Genomic DNA, 23,531 nt, shown 5'->3' with positions numbered 1-23,531 from the left:
ATGCTGTGAGGAATTTGTCAAACACAAAAGAACAAATATTGTACACTGTTATAAAAAAATCAAGACTAAAATTTTACACTAAATTACATAGACTGATGTTTACCAGGGACAGGAGGGGAAGTGAGGACAGTCACAGGCTGGAGGGTAGATGGGTGTTATTTGGGTGAGGGGGAAACAGTCCCCAACAATGTGGACGTGGCAATGATGATAGTGACGGAGGGAGAAGAGCAAGTGCAGGAGGCGTGATGAGTGGTTGGATATAAACAATGTGAGCTCTCATTCCCAGGAACACCTGTGGAAGAAAAAGGGACAGACTGACATGAAATTATTTAACCTAATTCAGTTTTATTTTCTTTGTACTTCCATCCTGGTAGAATCAAGGAATCTTTGTCTTTATGAGTAACTTGAAGATGAGTGGCATAATAGATTTTTAACAAATAAAATTTTAAGTAGGATTATAGCATATTTATCATATGATCTCTTCTTGCTTCGCTATTGAGTAATACGTACTAATGATAAACGAAAAAGTCATTATAAATAATGGGTTATAAACTGAACTAATATAGTGGTTTTATGTCTGTTAGGTTGTTTTTAAACCTCTTCTGAGTCACACAGGGATCCAGTCACAGGATGCAATGCCACTCTGCTACCGAATGTACTTTGGAGAGCACCTTTCCTTCTCAGGGACTTTGGACTGCCTCAGAGCGGACATTGTGGATTCAGACACAGCCAAAGAGCGAAAAAGCAAGAGAGCAAGAAGGTATCTTTTCTGGGGGTGATGTTTTTATTTAAGATTTTGTACAAAGGTTCTAGTAGCTGTTTGTGTTAACTGACTACTTTATGACTCAGCATGGACTTGATGACAGTACATGCTTTCCATCCTAATATCTTAATGAGAAAATAATTCCATGTAATCAGTTGTCACATGTGCTTATTAATAAGTTGGTGATTTATCCACAGATTCTAAGGTCTCTTTGTAGTCTCCTTTTGTGCTTTATTAACACATGAGGAGTGTTCAAAGTGTGCATGGTGACACACTTATGTGCGCTCAGCCTTTACTTGGTTTCCGTAGTTGAATGTTAGGGCCTTACGGATAATAGCGTTATATTTGCTTAGAATTTATTCCTGGTCTCCTTTCTGAGGTAATAATACTCTGGACATGTGGTCAGGAGAGAGCAGTCTCTGGAGAAGGACATCATGCTTGGTAAAGTAGAGCAGCAGGAAAATAAAGGCTGGCGCTTGTGAACTTCCGTGAGGACGGTTGAGGACAGAGTGTTGCTCTGCTCTGCAGTGTGTAGGCTTGCTCTGAGTCAGGACTGAACAACAACAACATTTTCTACTGACTCTAAGTCAGACCGAGATGTTAGCCGCCAGAGGAAACAAGGAACGCTAAATGCAGAATGGTGAAAGTTAAAGGGCAATCAAGCTCTTCTGTTCTTCTTTATTGCCAAGAATATGTTCGTGGTTTCTTTATTGCTTGCATAGGAATAATGTGCCCAGTATTGAGAGTTAACTAATCTTGAGGGAAATTGGAACATTACTTTATGTCTGATTTAAGTGCATAGGAAAATGAACATAGAATAAGGGCAGAGGTAGCAATATGATAGGAAAATTGTGCAACATTCTTTGACTTTATCCTACTCATGCTTTGAGAAAGTGGCAAATCAAAAGACTTCTGAGCTTCTGTTCAAGTATAGCTAAATAAAATACATTTTTAAATTTGAAACATTTTATTAACATTTTAAATGAACAAAATTTTATAAAAATCTTTAATATTTATGCATAGAGATAAAGAATATAGTGTTCTTATTTTTAACATCTGAATACCTGAGAATTTTCTCATGGCATAGGAACATGGAAATGATGTCATCTTTCCTATTACATACAAGCAGCCCTAGCTGTTTTTTACAACATCATGGGTTTATAAAAATGGCCATGCCTGCTGAAGAGTGATCTTAAAAATCAATGGGAAAATCATGCTCATTCTATGACCTTTATACATGTTGTCAAAACATTAAACACTTTCTCATTGTTGATTACAATATGTAGGGAAATGACAAAATGGTAAAACTAATGTTTATTAAGTACTTGTATTAGTCTGGGTAGACTAGAGAAACAAAATTCATAAACACTCATTTTATGAGAGTTTTATATAAAGCCTAAGTGTACATTACGAAAGCATCCCAGCCCAGTGCTGTCCAAGCCCATAAGTCCGACATTAGCCGATATATCTAACATCAATCTATAAAGTCCTCCTCAAACTCACAAAACACACGCAATGACGCCAAATGCAGGAGGAAAACCAAAATAGTGAGTGTGTAAGCATCTCAGCACTGGCAGGGGTCTCCACACAGCTGCTCCAGCACCCAGGGCTGCCTCGGGGTAGGTCCATGTGGCTTCTCCTCAGGGAAGTCTTGCAGGAAGAGAGCCTTGCCAGCTAAGCAGAGAACTAGGTAAGGCACACTTGTCCTACTATCAGAGAATAAAAGACCAGACAGGTGAGGCTTGCTGAGTCATTTATGCTCCTTCAATTAGTCCCACATGTGTTCATCGGCCAGGTTGGCACAATAAGCCTTAACTATCACAGTACCGTAAAATTTAAAACATTGCAAATTAAATTTTCTTTTTTGTGAAAAACTTAGCAAGAAGATTTTGAACAGTTATTGTCTCCTCGTCATAGAGAAAAATACAGAATCATTTTTCCTATGCCTTGCTGAAATGTATTCCTTTAAAACCATGGATCAACTTCTAAAGTTTACCTGCTGCACTCTTTGTCATGAGAGAGCACCAAGAGTTCCTTTAGTATAAGATTTGTTACTTCCTTTGAGATACCTTTATCTTTTCATTGTAATCACCTTCTTCATTTATATTGATAAACTCTCCTTTACTAGTCTCTCAAACAGCACAAGTATCATTATTTCCAGGCTGTTGCAGTGTGTTGACCAAATTCCTCTTGATTTTCCATTTTTGTAAAAAGCCATGTGAGTTTATCACTGGGAGACAAGGAGGCAGTATATCTACATATGTTGCTCTCTGCGTTGTGCTGTTTTAAGTGTCTACTTGATCTCTAGGGTCCTATATCCATTGCAATGGCTACATAGAACCATAGTCAAAGTTCATGATTGAAAGATTTATTAGGGAAGTTAACAGATTGTAATGCCAGTGAGCAGTGTTTAGGATCATTGTTTATTGGGTCATATTACAAAGTGCTTTTACGTTTGCTAATAAATGTCCAAAGGGGCAGACCACTTAACTGGAAGCCTCAACCAGAATGCCTTTAGCTCAGGCTCCATGGGTCAGCAAACCCCGCACCCTGAATTAAGTGCTAAAAGGTACCCTAGTCTAGTAAGCCTCAGCCAGAAGGCACTCGGCTCCATTTCAAGTTCACTTCCCTGAGTTAGCAAGTCCAGCCTCCTCAATGAAGTTCCCACTCGAGGCCCTACTACACAAGCCAGCCTCCTGCACAAAAGAAAAGTGCTCAGCTTTCCTCTGGTGTGAAGTTCACCTCTCTGTTCCATGCTCTGCCCCTGATTCTTCTACTGCTCCTCCGATGTTATAGCTGTATTCTGGATGCACAGAAATCCTGGGTCCAGTGGACGTGCTCCACACATGAATCTTGCTGGTAATGATATCCCTCCTCCATTTTAGAAGGTTCATTTCAAACACAGCAGGATGGCATTCTAGGAAATCCTGCTCACAATCTCTCACAAGTGAATCTTATCAGACTTCCCTAACCTTCTTACCACATCCGTGCAGGAAAAGGCCACTTGGTAGGAGTTAGAGACTTTGAATAGAAGAGCCACATTAAATAATTCACTGACCCTGCATGCTTGAACTGAATAAAAAATGCACAGTGGCCATGTAGGCCATCTCTTCCATCAAGCCCATGTATGCCATATCCATAGTGCCCATGTGTGCCATCTCCTCACCCTACTGGCTGCTGTTGCCCTAAATGCCCAATTCATCATGTACCCAGATTTTATCTTTCTTCACTTTAAATCATCTCTCCTTAAGGCTTCTTCCTTACCTTTACAGGTTTTTGGTTCTTGTTTTTGCTTAAAGATTAACTCTAAAATACAATTTTTCTTTCTCTGGCTGTGTACATACTATTTATTGTTGGCTTCCCAAGAGCTAAATGCATTTACATGAATTCTTAAATGAGTACCACAATGGTTTTTTTCTTATTAAATTATAATGATTCATATTCACTTTGAAATTACTGTTCTCTAAAGTACAAAAATTGAGATCGAACAGCTTCCGATTTCTTGGATTGAAAAAATAATCAGTTTCATTTGACCTATATGCTTGCACATTCATATTGCACTTGGAAAGTGATGGAAAAATAACTTTTTTTTAAGTTCTGGTGCTTAAAATGTATTGCTCATTGAGACACTTATTCTTCACATGAAAATCTTTAATAAGCAGAAGAATGTTTCAAAATTTTAAAAATAGCTTTATGTATATACCTTTACTTGTATGTTCCTCAGATTTAAAAAAAATTTATTTCTTCATTAATTCTAACATGGCAAAGTACATTATGAGGTTTTTGTTTCTTATAGCAAATACAAATTATATAAAATATGAAGACATGAAGCATATAGTTTATAAGCGGGGGATATAGTTAAGGGAAGCTGCTTATATTTGGTATCAATACAGATTTCATAAGTATAGCACTGTTCATAAATAAAATTCAAGTTTGAATAAGTTCAAGGATCATTTACGTAGCCTCTGACATAAAGAAGGAATTTCACCAGCTTAAGAGTTTCTTTAAACCACTAATTCTGTTTTCTTACCAATGAGTTTACTAGACACTGTTCTTAGTTTAATTGCTTAGCTTTTTAAGTTAATCTTGCCCAGCATACTCAAAAGGTTCAACCTCAATATGATATATGTGAAAACCCTTTGAGGAAGGTTAAAGCACTCTACAAATATTAGGTGGTATTGTCAGAGAGAGGGCAAGAAAACTAGTTTCATCACTGAAGTCATTCTGTAATATAAGAATCTTCTGGAAACTAGCTTAGGCAGTTCTAGAGTAAGCTCAAAAGAAGGCTTTAGGACAGATTCCTAGCTTAAAAAGGGCTGTCTTAATGAAAACATTTTACTTGATATCCAAAATCTAATTTCTTAAAATGGTCTATAACATAATTTCAATGTGGGAATTATTTTGCTAATAGATTTATAAAATTTTTGCACATATGGGAAATAAATAGTAAAACAAACTTTTTCTTTTTTAATTATTAGGCAAGGCCATGTAAATCTTCCTCCACTTGAGTTCAAACCAGCGTTAATGTTGGAAACCTTTAGCATCAGTGCTGTTGTTATGGAAAAGTCGGTGTGTACCCCTCAGAACTCTACCAATGCTCTTTCCTTTCACGATCTCAACAAGCGCTACTACAACACCTTCCACTGCAACTTTACTATTTCCTGCCAGTCAATAAGCCAGCATGTAGACATGGCTCTGGTTCGTCTTATTCATCAATTCAGTACAATGATAGATGATATCAAAGCAACACAGACTGACATTAAACTGAGCAGATATACAGCTGGGTCAGCTTCTCCAACACCTACCTTCAAAACGAGAAAACACCGGGATTTTCGCTCATCTGACTTCAGCCGCAGTTCTAGAGGAAGTCTTAATGGTGGCAATAGAGTAAATAATGCAAAGAACAAGAGGAACAACAATGAGAATAACAAGAAGGAGTCACGAAACAAAAATTCGCTAGGAAGATCTGAAAGAAGAACTTCAAAAGTGTCTAGGAAGGGCTCTAAGGATGTGGTGGATCACATGACTATCCACATGGATGACTCCGATTCGATCACTGTGTCCGAGCAGAGCGAGCCTTCTGCCGAGTGCTGGCAGAACATGTATAAACTGCTTAACTTCTACTCCCTTATCTCTGATCCAACAGGAATATTGGAAAAATCTTCAGAAACATTTGGGCCAGCAGGTAAGAGAGTTTCATGTTTTAAAATTTTCGGTTCAGCCATATTTTAAAAGACAATGGGATGTTCATGTTTTCTTCATGTTCTAAGTGGATCGTTGAGTTGCGCCGAAATTGGCAGTCAGCAAGTGGAGAAACAGCAATGGCATTCAGATATTCGCCACTCCATCTCCCGTTCTCCCTTCCCCTTACACAGTACTCCAGTAAGTCAGATGGCGATGTCAGTACCTGACTCTAGGATGTACTGTCAATAGATCCTTGGGAAGATGTTGAAAGCATTTCAGAGTAATTCTGGTAGAAAAGAAGGAAAAATCAGGTGGTTGCAAATGTATAGCAGAGAAAAATAAGATGATGCTTGGAATATCCTTCCTTCCTTTCAAATCTAAACCTGCTTATTTTTATTAAAAAGGAGTTAGGAGCCCCACAGAACCAACATGTAAAGTTGTTTTTGAGAATGAGCAAGACACCAGCAGTTTGAGTAAGACACAGAGGAAACGTAGCTTAGTTACTTCTGAACCTCAGCACGTTACTCTGATCGTGTTTGGGATTGGCATGGTGAATCGCACCCACCTGGAGGCGGACATTGGCGGGCTAACCATGGAATCCGAACTGAAGAGAATCCATGGCAGCTTGACGCTCAAGGAGAAAATGAAAGGTACGATGTTTCATGATACTATAACGCTTCTGGGGCGGGGGGTGCATGCTGTCACGTTTGTACTTTGGCAACGTTTATCCTGGAAATGATATGGCAAATGATCATTTATAGTGTGTCAAATTATAGTGTGTCAAGACACTTAAATATAATGAATGATCAGAAAATTATGAAGCAGTTTTGATATTTCAAGAAAAAAATGGGTGCATAAAGGTCTACCAAATGTACCCAATATCCAGTGGCACTCAGTCCTTTATTCTTTTTTCATACAACCTCCTAAGCTGTCAGAGGGCCCAGGGGCACAGTGTTGAAGTGTGCCAACTGTTAACCAAACAGTTGACCCCTCCTTGGACTTCTCAGGGCAAAGGGATGGAGAACAGAAACCTTGGAAACCCATGTGGAGGTCCAGTTCTATCTTATAGACTGTCATTAGTTGGAATTGACTGTGTGGTAAACACATCCTTAACTTTCCTTAAAATGTTAAGCAAAAGGCATAAACGATACCTAAGAAATTCAGGTAGATATTAATATAAAAATTTGTTCAATGTATTCTGTCATAAAGAACATACTACTTTTATATTAAGTTTTTTAATTCATTGCAATGGCGACACAGAACTCACACTGCTTATAATTAAGGAGCTTATTAAGAAAGTTAATAAGTTACCATGCAGGTGATAAATGCTCATTATGTAGTTGCTCAGTCACGACTTGTTACAAAGTTCTTTCCGAGCTGCTAATGAGTGTTCAAAGGGCATGCTACTCCACTACAAGCCTCATCCACTGGTCTCTGCATTAAGTACCCATTAGCACCCTACTTTACAAGTCAGCCTCTTGCCCCAGGAACTCAGTGTGACTTGCTCTGTGGCCTGAGAAGTCTACCACTTGGTCTGGCTCTTGGTTCCCTTACTGCTCCCCTGCTACTCCTCTGAAGTCAAAGCTGTCTTCTGATCAAGGAGGTTCACTATGCAGGGATCTCAGGAAGCAGAGGACACACATAGTATGCCTGGCTCACCCAGCAGGATGGTAATCACAGTGAATCCTGTTAACAATTACTCACCGGGAATCCTATCAGTGTATCACTGCCAACCTTCTTACACACACACACACACACACACACACACACACACACACACACACACACACACACACACATGCAGGAAAAGGTCTTTTGGTAGGACTTACATCTACGTTAGCTAGAGCCATATTAAATAATTCACTGCCCTGCACTTAACCTCAATGGTTAAAATTTTTAAGTAAGTTAGCTTTTCAACTCTTGGTATAACAATGATTAACCAGTTTGGATAAGGATGCGGAAAAATGGGCATTTTCATTCACTTAAGAAAAGTTGAATACATACACACACACACATATATATATATTTTAAAACTCATTATTGTTAATTTGGTGGGTGTTTACATTTCAGTTTTGAGTTCCAAAACAAAGTATTATCAAACCTTTCAATGGCTTACCTTCTCCCCCCAGCCCCTCTCCACCCCAAGTCCTTTGGTTTCTCTCCATCTTGTAGAACACTAACTTCACTGTCTCCACTTAACACCTGTCTACCTTCTAGCCAGGGGTGGGAAAACTTTTGAGATGGAGGAGTCAATCCTGTCCCTCACAACAATGTAAAACTTCTTCAGGAGCCATAAATATATATTTACAAACAAGTGAAATTATTGTTATTAGAATGATATCCTTGGAACAATTTTTAAATGTTTCAGTATTCCTTCAGAGCCACATGTACATAACAAATGGCTCTTGAACCACAGATTGCCAATCCCTGCTCTACTAGCCTATAGCTAGGCCCACACCTATCTACCCCCAATATTCAAGTTTGTTTCTTTGGGTATAAAAACCTTTATACAGTATTTGTCCTTTTGTAATTGACTAACTTCAGTCAGCATAATGTTTTTCATTTGTTTTGTATATTTCACCTTTCCCTTCTATTCCTATTTTAATAAGTTTTCATTGCAAATGTTCATTAATTTCTAACTTGGTATGAATTAGGCAAAGTCCCTTGATAGTTAATTTAATAGCTTTATTAAAATTCATTAAAACATAGTTATCATTTTTGACTAAGCAATTCTATGTCTACATACCTAAGAAAAGAGATCATCAACATCGTGTGAAAAGATATTCGTACAAAGCAGTCTTATGTCACCATTAAAGAATTGGTTAAGTTTGTGTAAGCTATCATGGAGGTAGACATATCTGACCTCTGAAATGAACTGTTCCTCCCACAACACTGTGTTTCTCTAGTGGATTCTCTAATTTATTGCGGTGTCCACACAGAACTCACAGACAAAACTCACAACTGTGGGAGTTTGTTAGAGAACTTAATAAGTTACCACATGGCCAGGATATAGTCATTGGTCCACAGCAACACTGCTCCTCAGCCAGCAGCCAAGTCTCTCTCCAATTCCTAGGCTCACAGCCACATGGTCCATTAACCTTTGCCTCCAGGGGCAGGAAGGTAGCGTAGTCTCAGGCCAGATGAGAAGGAACCTTATCATCTAGGTGCTAGCCTCTTGAGTCGCTGGAGCACATCTCTGGTGCATCCCATCTCATGTTCTCTCAGTTCGGACAAAGATTTTGAACAGGCTCTTTGTAAATGCCTCCGTGAATTCTCTCTGTCTCTCAGAAACACTGAGAAATGGCTTTGATGGAGGTGTGATTGTCTTTTAGTAGGCCATACCCTCAAAGAAAAAGGATAGTATCTTAAATCATACCTCCTAGTAAACTAGAGTTTAAGATGATCCCAAGGAAACCAACGGTGTGGCTGGTTCACACCCCTGAACGAAGGTCAGAACTTGTTCTTGTTAGCTGCCATGGAGTCGGTTCGACCTCTGGCGATCCTGTGCACAACGGAATGGAACACTGCACAGTCCTTGGCCATCCTACAAGTGGTTCCTAAGTTTGAGCCCATTGTGGCAGCCACAGTGTCAGTCCATCTCCTTAAGGGCCTTCTCTTTTTCACTGCCTGTCTACCAAGCATGACATCCTTTTCCAGGGACTGGTCTCTCCTACAACACGTCCAAAGTGTGTAAGATGAAGTCTCGCCATCCTGTTCTCTAAGGAGCATGCTAACTGTGTTTCTTCCAAGACAGACCAGTTTGTTCTTTTAACAGTTCATGGCACTTTCAGTATTCTTCTCCAGCACCACAATTCAAATGCATTGATTTTTGTTCAGTCTTCTTTCTTCAGTGTCCAACTTTCGTACGCATATGAGACAATGGAAAAGATGGCTTTGGTCAGGCGCACATAGTCCTCAAAATAATATCCATTTGAGTACTCTAAAGAGGTGTTGTGCAGCAGGTTTAGGTCAGGACCTAGTCCCACTTTAACCCTGTAACACAGAGCAACCTCCAAAAGGGGGTCATAGCCACGGACTAGAGTCCAGAATTATAATATCACATAAGGAATCATGACTTGAAGGGCCATAGTAGACTATAACTCAAATTATGTAATCTTATGTCTATATTAATTGACTGCACTCAAGTTAGTCTTATGTCTATTTAACAGTTTTCGTGTAGCTACTAAAAATCATATTGCAGAATTTATTTTGGGAAAATGTGTATAACACATTTCGTTGTATCATGCTTTACCCCATTGTACTTAGCAAATGTGTTTTTCACAAATTAAACGTTTGTGGCAACCTTGTATCAAGCAAATCTATTAGTACTATTTTTCCAACAACTGTGTTTCCTTCTCTTTGTCTCACATTTTGGTAATTCTCACAGCATTTAAAAAGTTTCCATAATGTTATTGCACATTTCATAGACACTCAAATACAAACCTCTTGCCATTGAGTCACATTACACATAATGACCCTACAGGACAGAGTAGAACTACCCATAGATATTTCTAAGACTGTACATTTTTCCTCAAGCAGGTTGCCAGAGATCAGGCAGGTTGGAACCACTGACCTTACAGTTAGCAGCAGAACTCTCAACCACTGTGCAATGGTTACTCTTTTAATAGACTACTATATAAGATAAACATAACTTTTAAAAAAAAGCAATTTATTGGGGGCTCGTAAAACTCTTATCACAATCCATACATGCATCCTTTGTGTCAAGCACATCGGTACATTTTTTTCCCATCATCATTCACTTCACCCTGACTGGCTCGTCTCTTCCCTGCCACCCTTCTGTAAGGGAATGTCCGGTTGCCTACAGATGGGCTTTGGATCCCCACTCCGCACTCCCTCTGAATCACAATAATAATATTTTTTTCTTTGTTGCCTGATACCTGATCCCATCGATGCCTTGTGATCACACAGGCTGGTGTGCTTCTTCCATGTGGGCTTTGTTACTTTAAGACCCCAGATGCTATACCTTTTGATAGCCAGGTACCATCAGCTTTCTTCACCACATTTGCTTATGCACCCATTTTGTCTACTGCAATCCTATTGGGAAGGTGAGCATCAGGAATGCCAGTATAATAGAACAAAGCGTTCTTGCTTTGAGGGAGTACCTGAGTGAGGCCCAATGTCCATCTGCTACCTTAATACTAAACCTATAAATATATGCACTTAAATCTAGTTTCCCAGCGTCATATCAAAATATATTTACATATGTACATGACTGTATTTAGACTTCTATAAATGCCCTTTGCCTCCTAGTTCTTTTCTCTGTTTCCTTTTGATTTCCTCTTGTCCCACTACCATGCTCAGCCTTCATTTGGGTTTCAGTAATTCCTGTCGGTTATATTGCCCTTCATCAAGCCCTACCAGGCCTCTTACAGCCTCCTCGCCACTGATTTTGGATCATGTGTTGTTCCCTTGTCACTGGGTTTGTTAACACCACTTCCTTTCCCGCACCTCCACCTCTGTCCCCCCGGAACTGTCAGTTCTCTTGTTTTCTCCTTCAGATTGTTTATCCCACCTATCTTATCTAGATAGACCTGCAGGGATAATAATATGCACAAGAACAAGACAGAGCAAAACAAAGCAACAAAACAAGAATAAAAACCAGTGACCAAAAGAACCAAAATGCCTGTAACTAGTTCAAGGTCTGATTGTTGGCCTTTAGGAGTGTTTTCCGGTAGAGTGTGATGGGGTGACATGGCCTGGTCCCAGAGTCTGTTTTTGGATTCCCTGGGCACGTCATTGCTCTGCTCCCCTTGCTGTTGTGGTGCACGCCTTCGTCTTTTGCTCCTGTGTGCTCGGGTCAGATTGAGTGCAATCCCCGCGCTGTGTCTCCAGTGTTGCCCCGTAGGGCTAGGGGTCCGTGAGGGATGTCATGTCTTGTAGTGGGGCAGCCTTATGGTCTTCTCTGTGTATTGGCTGCTCTGAGCGGGGATATCGTCTTCAAGGCTTGGTGGCCTAGGATGTGCTCCACTCTCTTTTCCTCCCCCTTCATTTGCTCCTGTGTGGTCTAATCAGACATGTCCCTCTCCCTGAGCTGTAGCTTCAGTGCTGTCCTCTGAAGTAAATCCTCCTCAGGGGAGGGGCAGCTCTCCATGTGCTTGGGATTAGGCCAACCCCTCAGACCTCTCTGTTAGTTCCCTGCTTCATGCCAGTATGTTGCATTCACATCATGGAGCACCCGTAAACATAACTTGTGCTGTCTTAACATTAAAAATCACCGGAACTGTTATGAGCCAGAGTACAAGTTTATATTATTTCTTTTTCCTGTTTCTGTAGGTTTGAATTTCCTTTGTTTTATACACAGAGAACTATTATTTCTTAGATTTAAAATATCATTTCTTTAATGCTAAAATTAGCTGAATATGCATATGCATGCAGGAAATAAAAATACTTCAAGGACATTTTTAAGAAGGTCTGAAATAAATGTAACAAATATTATAACATTAAAATGATCCTTATCACTGAATTATTATGAAGGGCATTAATCTTATGTTCTAATATCGAATAATTAAAATTTTTTTCAGATGTTTTGCATCAAAAGATGACTGAGACATGTGCCACTGCTCACATTGGTGGGGTTAATATCGTGTTGCTTGAAGGGATTACACCAAATATACAGTAAGTGTGGTGATTTTTAATATATTCTCACATAGTATTTGTTACAGATTTATAAGAAACTTAAACTCTCTGGATGAATGTATACAGGCTCTGTTTTAAGGCTTATACATATAGTGTTCCCAGATATTAAAAGTCTGACTGTCGTTAAAAACATCACCCAATACCTTGTTTTTAGCAGGATATATTTTCCCTCTCTAAATTTTTTTTACTACTTGTGCATCAGAGAACAAAAACTAAAGCACACATTGTTGAATGGAAAACTGATCTATTTTTAAACCTTCACTCAGTTCACAATAAAAAGCAAATAAAAACACTGATTCCATCTACATTATGATTTTCTAATAAGAAAAAATGATTTAAAATATACTCTTAATTTTAATTTAATAAATACTAACTTATAGTCAAACTGTTTCAACACTTTCTCTTGCTATTTTTCCATTGAAATAATTTGACAATAGGCACTGTGAAAACATAAATCTTTCTATTAATGTAACACATTGCCCTCAAGTTAATTCCACCACGTAGTGACCCTGCAGAAAATGTCCTAGACTTTTTGTATAAAATTTTGTATAAAATGCTTAAAAATCATACAACTGGCAAAAAGTACCAGAATTTTCATTTTTTATGCTCATCGCACCAGCAGCCTTTTGCAGAAGGTTAGCATAGACCTTGAGTTCTGTGAATCCTTCAGAGCCTACAACGGAAGGGCCATGGTTACATGAACCTATTAAAAAATTCTTAGCCCGTGTTTTCTGTTCATTCTCTCAGTGTTTCCCAAAGTGGGAGCCATCACCCCTGGAAGGCCCTGGAATGGTCTGAGGGGGCTCCAAAAGCAGATCCCGACACTTTATCCTGGTTTGTGGGTTACAGTAGCATAGCTTTTCATTGTCGGGGCACTGAGTAGGAAATAAAATAAGACTTCTCAATACTAAAAAAGAGAGAGAGGAGTAGGCCAAATAAATTTGCGGACCTATGTACATAAATGATCGTGTCAGAACATTAAGACTCCTCTAATCACCATTGTCTTATCTTTTAAGTAAGTTGTTTCAAATGGTCTCTAAATTTGCAAAATATAATACTTATGAAACAGAATGTTGTAAAAAGTATGTTAAATAATTTCGATGTCCTGACTTTTTAAAAACCCAATCACAGATTGTTTAATTGTTTTATTTTAAAAGTTAAAGATATTGATTCCCTGTTTGCCAAACTCTATAAGTGCTCAGATTTCCTGAATTTATTCTATGACTTTTCATTTGCAATTCCAATGACAAGCAAAATGAACTAAAAAATAGCTTGAAATGTGGTACTTTAATGAAAACAGTTTTAAAAATGACAAGTTAGAAAAGCTTTCCAGATGATTGCCAGTGACTAATTATGCATGAATGTTTATTTGCTTCTTTTTGTTTTCCTGCTCTCTCTTCAATCTGCATCTGTAGACTGGAGGATTTTCCTACATCTCCTACAAGCACAGCCAAGCAAGAGTTTCTGTATGTCATATTCTTTATCATAGATTCGTGATTAACATCCTATTAAATACTCTAAAATGAATATTTAGATTATCTGCATGGCTGTGAATACATGTAGGTAACTATTGTAGAGTTTTAATATAGTCCCTGTTATAAATTAAATCTTACTGGTTTGGTGTTCGAGAAAGACACACAGGTAAGGTCTACCCTTTTTGGTAATTCGTCTGTTGTTGTATAGTAAAAATCATAATACATGATTGTGTGTTGCTGGTGCTTCTTTAGATATGTCACTAAATTTACCATCATCACAAATTGTGTCAGTTTGCCATAACAGAAGCTAAAAAGTTCTACTTTGCAAAAGAGTTTTCATGAACTATAAAAATAATTATTAAAAAAACAAGAAAACATGTAGATATTTAAATCTTATTTTATTTTTTTTAATTAACATTGACCGCTCTACTGACAGACCGTATAATGAAAACTTTTACTGTGTATAACATACGGTTGATTTGACTCTTAGCATATCTTGATATTTGTGGTGGTGAACTATAGTTAAATGTTCATCATGACTCTGTTACCGTGGCAGATTTAGGTATTTCTCAGCACTGGGTTTTTGTTTGTATTCTGACATTTATTATAACACCTGAATGGTAAATAGCTCTATATGTATATCATGCTGTGTCGGTGAGACCGTCATGCTTGCTGAGATTTGTTTACTTTTATAGTTATAACTTGCTGTAAACAAAGTATTGTAAATTAAAAACCTTCTGTTCGGCTTATATGTGATTTGAAAGCACTTCACCAGCCAACCAGTAGTAATAAAAAGGAAAAGTTCTACTATTCCTTATTAGAAAATTCAATATTTGTTTTAGAACCATTCTTCCATATTAGTGTCATATTAACAGGCGTAACAGAAAAATAAAACTTTATTTTAGTAGTTGAAGTTGCAAGAGAAGTTTTAATGTTTCTTTTTTTTTATTACTGAGTTCTCTTCATATATCTCAAACAAATATCAATGTTACATGATTTTATTGGGGGACTTTTCAGTAGCTCAGTTGGGTTACGCATGTGCTGGGCATTGTGTTAGGCCCTAGGGATCATTGATGTCTGTTGAGATCACTTATAGGCTCCTGTATCCCCTTTGAAAGTTTCTTTTAAGGACAATTAAGCAATGAAGTGTGATTGCCCAATGGAAATGGAAGTTTTGATGATGTAAAAGTTAATTAAGTAATGTGATCCCAACATTCTTCTACACTTCTAATGAAGATTTTCTGGAAAACGGAATTGAGGCAGGTAGCATAGGTTAGGATAAATATATGAGTTTAAATAGCTGTCTCTGAAGTTTGGAGCCTTCATGCTCAATTAGGCAATGTAGGATGGGGTAGAGGTAAAGATACTGAGACCTCAAAGCTATCCCTCAAATCAGTCATAGACAGGACTGGCTGCTCAGCCTGCCTCTGATGCTCCGCTACATGGACTTGGGATATAAAAGAAGGTAGGGAAAGGACCTAGCCTGGTTAGTCACTGTGCTCATTATAACTGAGGCTCACCGAATCTGACAATATAGACCCTCATGATGAATGAAGTTTTTAACTAGACTTCTTAGTTAATTAGCTACATATTTTTATAATCTTCACTCAAGATATATTTAGGCAATCGCATAATTGTATAAAAGTCTTGTGTATACTATCTATGCATGGCCTAGATATAGTGATACCTCTCTTTGAGAATGATACTAAAATCATGAATAGATAACTCATATTGGCACTTCATAAGCTATTTAATTCCTCACTAGGGTCTTTTTACATATTTTTATGTAAGAGTCAAAAGCCTACAGAGTTAATTTCTGGTTTAATTTGGTCAGTGTAGTAAGTACCAGCATGTTGTCCAACTCCAGAGAACACCATTTGCATGCTAGTGGAAGCCATCATGCACAGAGGCTACAATACAGCCATCTGCATTTGGGCAACATAGAACTACTGAGGATGGCCCTAACTTCAAAATTTCTACTGGAATTACCATAGTAATCCTATAGAAGAAGAACAGTTACTATCATAAATAACTAAAATATCACTTAATATTTAGGCACACTGACTTCTGTAGGTTATAAAGATAAAATAGTGAGTTAGTTGTGGAATTTCTTGGCTGTCAGGATTACAGGACAGATTTTTATGGAAATATACATTTAGTTTCTATTCGCTCAGTGGATGTTGCTCCCAAGAAATTAGTTTTAGCATTTCAACACCATCTAGTATGTTCTGGCTCATTGAAACTGATCTTGAAAAAAAAATTATTGGTCACAGGAAATGGCTCAATTATAATATATTAGAACTAATTAAAAATCTAATAACTAATCAACATTCCAGAGCTTATCCTCATGCAGACTAGTCCAATTCCATGAAATTCCTTTTTTTCAGTTGGCATTATTTATGAGAAGTATTTGACTTTGTAGAAGAAAGCCGTGAAACTTTCTAATAATCCTTTTTAAGTTATATGTAAAGCCTGAGTTTCACTGTCTGTTAATAATTAAGACCTCTGATAGAGCCACATGTAATGGTTTTTAAGGTTTTTCTAATAGAAGTTACCATAAATGTGATAAATTGGTTCTCTGTAACCTTGAGATCGTAAGTAATACTGAATCCTCTCAAACTGAGCCGAGAAAATATATGTGAACTGACCTGTAATTAATATGAAATTTGTATTTTGTGTGTTTTGCTCACCCTACTTACTTACTGTCAAGTATCCTTTGCTCATTTGAAGGATAACATGGTATAGTTCATTGACTTGAGCTTTTACATTATATATGTCAGTCTGGCTTCATAGCTTCTACATAGGTGTGTTATCACACGCTATCTGTGGATCCTACAGTTGTGTGAGAGCCATTCTTCTGCTTTGCTCATTTCTACTATTCCTTTTACAAATACCTGGTGAATGCATGCCTACATTAGATCTGATTGTCTGTAGTGAAACAAATCCAATGATACTCACATATGTATAAGAAAGAGCTTTTTATGAAGAAGTATATGTCAAGAAGTCATCCCAGCCTAGTCCAAGTCAAGTTTATAAATCCAATGTGAGTCCATAAGTCCTTTTAAAGACTCATGTAGTCACATGATGGTGATGCACAGGTGCCTCCTAATGTTGAACTGGGAAGTGTGACTGTGGAAACTTGACAGGGTGCCAACAGCTCTCAGGGTCTTCAGCAGAGTCCCTGAAAGCAGGAAGGCAATGTAGCAGAGTGAGAAATTGTCTCTGATTGTCTTACTTTTATATGAAAGGCTTATGACATCAAGGAGGTGTCATCAGACCGCATCTGATTGGCAGGTTTACTGTCTCTAGCCAGCAGTGTCTAGTTGACACAGTCCCTAACTACAACATTACTACATGACTGGTACTCTTCTTGCTTTTAGAAAATCTACACTAGTCAAACTCGCTAATTCATAGCCAGACAGTAGCCACACTTATACATTGAAGTATGGCTTTTATCATTTCCTTGCTTTTCGTTGAAGCATACTAAAATAAAAATGAACCTAAAACCCAGAAAATGTTGCTTGTCTTTCTTATTGTAAGCTTCTTTTAACTTATTGGTTGTTTATCACAATAATTTTTAACTCTGACTAGGTTTTAAGGAGTATAGCAAATTAAAAAATTTTACATTCGATGTCTATGATCCCATTAGAGGTTAGATGGTTATGTGCCATAAAGTCCATTCATATATGATGACCATAGGTGACAGTAGAAATGCCGCTAAGATTGCCTAGGCATGAGTGGATATACAGATCCCTAAAATAAGTTGGAAAAGAAAAGAGAAATTTTAAATAGAAAAATTAAAATGTACTTTTGTGTCATGTGTGTATACCAGTATTCATGCTTTTACGCACATGAGAGCACATACTTTTTTTCTATAATCTTCATATTAAATAATTAGAATGCTATTCAGTACAATGTAAAATTAATGTATTTCATTGTTTATAAAAAAACATCATTTTAAAAAATATCCTATTTAGAAGCATGGATATTTTAGATGGTTTGCTTCATTGTGAAAGATGTAAACATATTTCTCTTATTAGCAAAAGGATTTTTATTTCACTGTACTTCTTTGGCAGGTCTTTTTTAATGATCCTTCTTCTCTGTTGATAGAACGGTAGTGAAATGTAGTATTGCCAAGTCCCAGGCCCTCTACAGTGCCCAGAGAGGGCTGAAGACAAACAATGCTGCAGTTTTCAAAGTGGGAGCCATCAGCATCAACATCCCTCAGCACCCTGCCACACTGCACAGCATGATGGTCCGAAGTTCCCACCAGCTCTCCAAACAGATCTCGGACCTCATCCGACAGCCTTCTACAGCGTAAGCGATTTCTTACCTTCTGTAAATCTGTGTAATACTGAGTAACAGTCTTTGCTGTGTGAAGAGTTTGAAAATAGATGAGGAGCTGCCTGTAAGTATTGCATATTCAAACATGATGCATTTATAGAGTGGCTAAGAAAAGGTTTGGGATAATCGCATTTTCGCATTGGATACCATTAAAATACTGTTATCAGAAATGCTGTCGTCACTGTCCCATTCATGTAAATCATGTAAATAAAAGCGTTCCCAGTGGTTTGTGGGCAGCATGAGAGACATTGAAAAACTGGACGAGTCACTTGTTTATGTGGAACTCATTGAAGTTTATTCACAGATTTTTAATAATTACAGTGATTATTTCTGTGTCATTTATCATTTTATGCTCTCTTCTATATAAAATTACTATTCATAGTTCAAGGCGAGATTTGACCATGCCACACATGTATTTTAAGAGTTAGTAAATCAGATCTATGTTCATTAATCTTTATTTCCTATAAACTTGTTTTTGATTTGCATTACTGAACCCTATTTCTGGTCTCCAAAAGTTGTAATTAATGAATAACTAATAAAAAGGTTGCTAAAAGGTTACATTTTTGCCACATATTTTGTTTCCTTTTTCCCATCCAACAAAATAGAAAACACTAGTAAGTCTCTTGATAATATTCTAAAGCAGTGTTATTTCTAGTTGTTCTTTCTTGGTACTTAATATATAATATTAATTCATGCCTGAAGTTGACCATCTAGTCATAAATTGCACACCTTTCTCTGTGAATGGAATATGAAATCTTGAATGTGGATATGTGCCTTGTTTTTTTAAAATAACCCAAAGGATTTTTGTTGTGTTAGAACATAATGGTAGTCTCTGGAACCAGACTGACTAGATTAAAATCCTTGCTACATTACTTCTTCATTTTCAAAGTGTAGAAAATAGTAACTACTCAGAGGGTTTTGTGCAGTACATGAGTAAATGAAATAATCCTACAAAACATCAGGAACAGAACATGTCACATAGTAAGTACTCAAGCACTCATGTAATAATTGTGTCATTCTTACTACTAATAAGAGTATGGTAGTAGTAGTGATTGTATTATTCATACTCTGAACACTAGTTTGCATCATGATTCTGTCATGGAAATTGGAAAATCTGGAATTAAACAAACCTAAATTTAAACTTCAATTTTATGATAGTGATATGAACAACTTTAGCAATAAACCATTCCAGTTCATATTGTCTTTGTTTGATTTTGTAGATTGTAATTGTTTAATTGCTCGTTTGTCTTGCTGTGCTCTAGTATTAGGAAGAAAACATCTGTTATCGTGTATTTTTCTGTCTTTTAACTTTAGATAATTAATTGGTAGCTGTTCTAAATGTGTTTATTTTTATCTGTTCTGATTTGTAGCCCACAACCCGTAAAAGAAGATATCGCAACTCCTCTGCCTTCTGAAAAAACTCCAACGAGTGTTAATCAAACTCCAATTGAAACAAATGAATTTCCTCAACTACCGGAAGGCTTAGAAAAGAAGCCTATTGTTCTTAAGTTTAGTGCCATGTTAGATGGCATAGCCATTGGAGCAGCACTTTTACCATCTCTGAAAGCAGAATACAAAATGGGAAGGATGAGGAGCCATGGAATGACAGGTAACATAGAAGTTTGAATCCATTCTCTTAGCATTTATAATTTTTTTCAGAAATTAGTCATTTTTGATGAAAGGGGGTTACTGCCTGGTTTAAAATAATGAAAGTATACATTAGGCTTATATCCTTGAAGAATATTTATTCAGTCTGTATGCTGAGCAAATAATCTGAGAAAGTAGACAACATGAAGAAGAACATGACATCGGGAGTAGAGGACTACTCATTAGCAACAATCTGGCTTGCTGAAAGTGTGGACTTGAACTACTTACTGATGAGATAAGAAGCTACCAGTTCGAGAAAGCCATAGAACTTGACCAATAAACAACATCACGAAGAGTAAATACTGGCGTTGTCAAGGAATTCACTTTTCTTGGATCCACAATGAACACCTATTGAAGTAGCAGTTAAGACATCAAATGATGTATTATTATACCAGGAAAATCTGCTATACAAAACCTATTTAATGTGCATGTAGGGCTGCCCCATAATCTTTGCTTTGTCCTGCTGGGGCACTTCATCCAGCAACTGTGCTGACTGACCACTTCTGTGACCACAGCCTCTGCCTGGATGTACAGACAGCACTGAGCCAGAGCCAGAGCACCTGCTTTACCTTCCCAATTCCTTTGTGGCCTGGGATGTGGAGGGAAGAACAAAAGGATTCCGGGGGGATGTTGGGGGGAAATGTGTGGAAGTCTAATGCCATCTAGAGTAGGCTGAAACTACTTACTGATCGCTTTACCTTCATGGGCCTGGCGTGTGGCTCTAGTCTCAGCACCATCACAGAAACCCCTGCCTTAATGACTCTAGGCCCAGAGGGCCCAGGATCCGGAACACAGGGCTTGTCGGAGTGGGAGTAAAGCCCTGGCCTGGAGGCAGCTCCAGAAGAGACGCGCTGACCCAGAACTAGAGGGAAATGAAATGGTTGAGGTGTGGGCCCTTTAGTAACACACCCTAACTTCATCCAGCTCTGTCTCCTCCAAACTTCTTTGTCTGCAGAGGAATAAATAACTTACTACTGGACTTGTCAGAGTGATGGGCTGATCACTTAATATTAACTGTTAGTGTTTCTATGGTTATATTTTCTACATAAACATCAGACGAATGGAGGTTCTATGAACAAATCTTCTTACACAGGCCGCTATTTTCATGTATACACTCTCTTCGCTTATCAACATGGTTAGCTTCTAAAGACCACTCATGAAAATCTACATGCACAGACATGTATACATATACACGTATGTATGCGTGCATATGTGAGTGAGCATAAAAAGATTTGTGGAAAATATTACATTTTAATTTAATTTTTCCACAATATTTTGAAGTTCCCTTGTATGTGTCTTTGTGTGTGTGTGTTTGCTTTTGACTACATTAATTTATAGATAAATACTTTATAGGCAAATGAAAAATGCTTCCATATTTTTCAAGTTTGATTTTGGGATATCTATTTTTCTTAGAAACATTTTTGGACCAATGTAAGGATTGAAAGTGAATGAACAAACGAACACATAATAATTTCTCTTGCCTCTAGGTGCACAGACAAGGTTTACATTTGAACTGCCAAATCACAGATTGCGTTTTACTTCAAAAGTTTCTGCTACAGATATGTCTACCATGCCTCCGTCTGCCAGTCTTAATCTTCCACCTGTTACTATGTCAGGGAAATATATCATGGAAGAACATGATAGTTACTCGGATCAGGTGTGGAGTATAGATGAACTGCCTTCTAAACAAGGGTATTATTTACAAGGAAATTATCTACGTTGTGTTGCCGAAGTAAGTTTACTTTTTATTTTCTTGGCTATTTTTATTTAGGAGTTTTCCTGCACTAGGTTTACCAGAATGTTCAGTGATCCAACTGTTTAGGTAAATAATTTACTCTTACACAAGAATTCTGTACGGAATTAGTTTGTAAGTGTGAATTTATGTCTTTCACCTCGAAGTTATACTTTGTACTTGTATGCTTTTTCCTTTTCATGTTAGTCACTTTGAATTCACACTACTTACAGTGATTTTCACATCTGTCTCTGCAATATTCTCATGACCTTTTGATCATGAAAACAATAGAAGCTAACATTTGTTGAGTGCTTTATTTACCCTAAGGAGCCTTAGTGGCACTATTGAGTAAGCAGTGGATCGCCAACCACAAGGTTAGCTGTTCAGACCACCCAGCCAGTCTTTAGAAGAAAGTTGAGGTTAATCTGCCCCATAAAGAACTATAGCCTTGGTAACCGGAGAGTCACTGTGCATCAAAATCTGCTCAGTGGCAGTGAGTTTAGTTTGATTTACATGCATTTCCTGTGCAATCCTTTAAAGCAACCTTTTGGCTAGATACTTGTTCTCGTTTTTGTAAGTGAGGAAACTGAACCTTAGAGCTTACATGGTTGACCCAGGCATAGCTATTTATAATTCACTAAATGTCATGTGGAAAGATAAAATAATTAAAGCAAGTATCACGGTTTATTTTCCATACTAAGAAAAGTTGAAAGTAGACATACCTGATTCCATCCATATTTTTTCACTTATGTTTACTTAATAGACAAAAGTTAAAAACACAGAACATTGATTTGTGGCAGGAGGGTCATCATGCGTGAGTTCACGGAGTCACCACACCTCCAGACCCCTACTGGAGCACTGCTCTGTTCCTCAGCGTACTTGGGCTGTCACTGTGTCAGGAAGAGCTGCAAGCTTCCAAGAAGCCCTTAGCCAGCTCTACGGGTATTGCTCTTCAGCATCCGAAGCATGTATTTTTAAAAAGTACTTTAGGTTCTTTGGTTGTGACATTACAGCTTTGGCAGACATTTAAAAATGAGATATATCTTCTCAGTCCCTCCTGACCCGAGCACCTACCTAAGAGTTGGGGTTTCCGTATGTGAGGAAGGGGGATCGGGTACCAAACATAATCTGCAGGAATGTAGTCATTCAGAGCTTTAAGTATAGTTTCACAAGATGTGTTTATGATTTTGCCTCTGAAATGTAAGTGTTCCAAAATCTAGCAATTAATGCTTCATTTGACAGAAATAATCTAGTGCAAAATATGATATGATGCCTTACTAATATCCGTTATTAAACCTACTCCCTGTAGCAGCCCGAGGCAGGTTTCTGAGTCTGTCCGTCTTTCCTGGAGCACACAGCCTCATCTTTCTCCCGAAGAGCAGCTGCTGAGTTTAGGCCAGGATGTGACTTGAACCCAACGCCTGTCCCACGGCTGCATCTTACCGCATCCGATGTATCTGTTTACTTACAATCCTTGTATTCTGATTCGCTGGGAGTTATGCAGTCACTGCAGTCAGCTCCCCACCCACACACACACACACACCTCCCCGCAGTGTCCTCAGGGAATCATCACTCCCCTTGCTGCTTCTGAAGGGTCATCCCGCCTGGCCCTCCTGCATCGATCTTCATTGTAAACATGAACATATGTAAGTCTAACAGTATTAATGAGGTGAAACATAAGCTATCATAATACTTGGGAGGAATCTCTATTAATTTTTATCAAAATATG

At 37.9% G+C, this 23,531-nt stretch overlaps 1 protein-coding gene across 4 annotated transcripts in view; it reads left to right on the top strand.

Moving 5' to 3' along the window:
• BLTP1 (bridge-like lipid transfer protein family member 1) overlaps positions 1-23,531 on the top strand; it is a 222,041-nt gene that overhangs the window by 123,530 nt on the left and 74,980 nt on the right. For 3 of the 4 annotated variants that reach the window (XM_075543854.1, XM_075543852.1, XM_075543853.1), the window contains exons 46-53: positions 585-760; positions 5,242-5,948; positions 6,352-6,597; positions 12,490-12,583; positions 14,020-14,070; positions 18,190-18,396; positions 19,794-20,032; positions 21,558-21,802. In XM_075543854.1, the coding sequence (XP_075399969.1) occupies positions 585-760; positions 5,242-5,948; positions 6,352-6,597; positions 12,490-12,583; positions 14,020-14,070; positions 18,190-18,396; positions 19,794-20,032; positions 21,558-21,802 (1,965 nt within the window). The remainder of the gene's footprint in view (positions 1-584; positions 761-5,241; positions 5,949-6,351; positions 6,598-12,489; positions 12,584-14,019; positions 14,071-18,189; positions 18,397-19,793; positions 20,033-21,557; positions 21,803-23,531) is intronic. The other variant, XM_075543855.1, reaches the window with a different exon arrangement.

The sequence above is a fragment of the Tenrec ecaudatus genome, chromosome 3 (assembly GCF_050624435.1).
Source record: "Tenrec ecaudatus isolate mTenEca1 chromosome 3, mTenEca1.hap1, whole genome shotgun sequence".
Taxonomy (NCBI): domain Eukaryota; kingdom Metazoa; phylum Chordata; class Mammalia; order Afrosoricida; family Tenrecidae; genus Tenrec; species Tenrec ecaudatus.
This window is presented reverse-complemented; position numbering and strand designations above follow the sequence as displayed.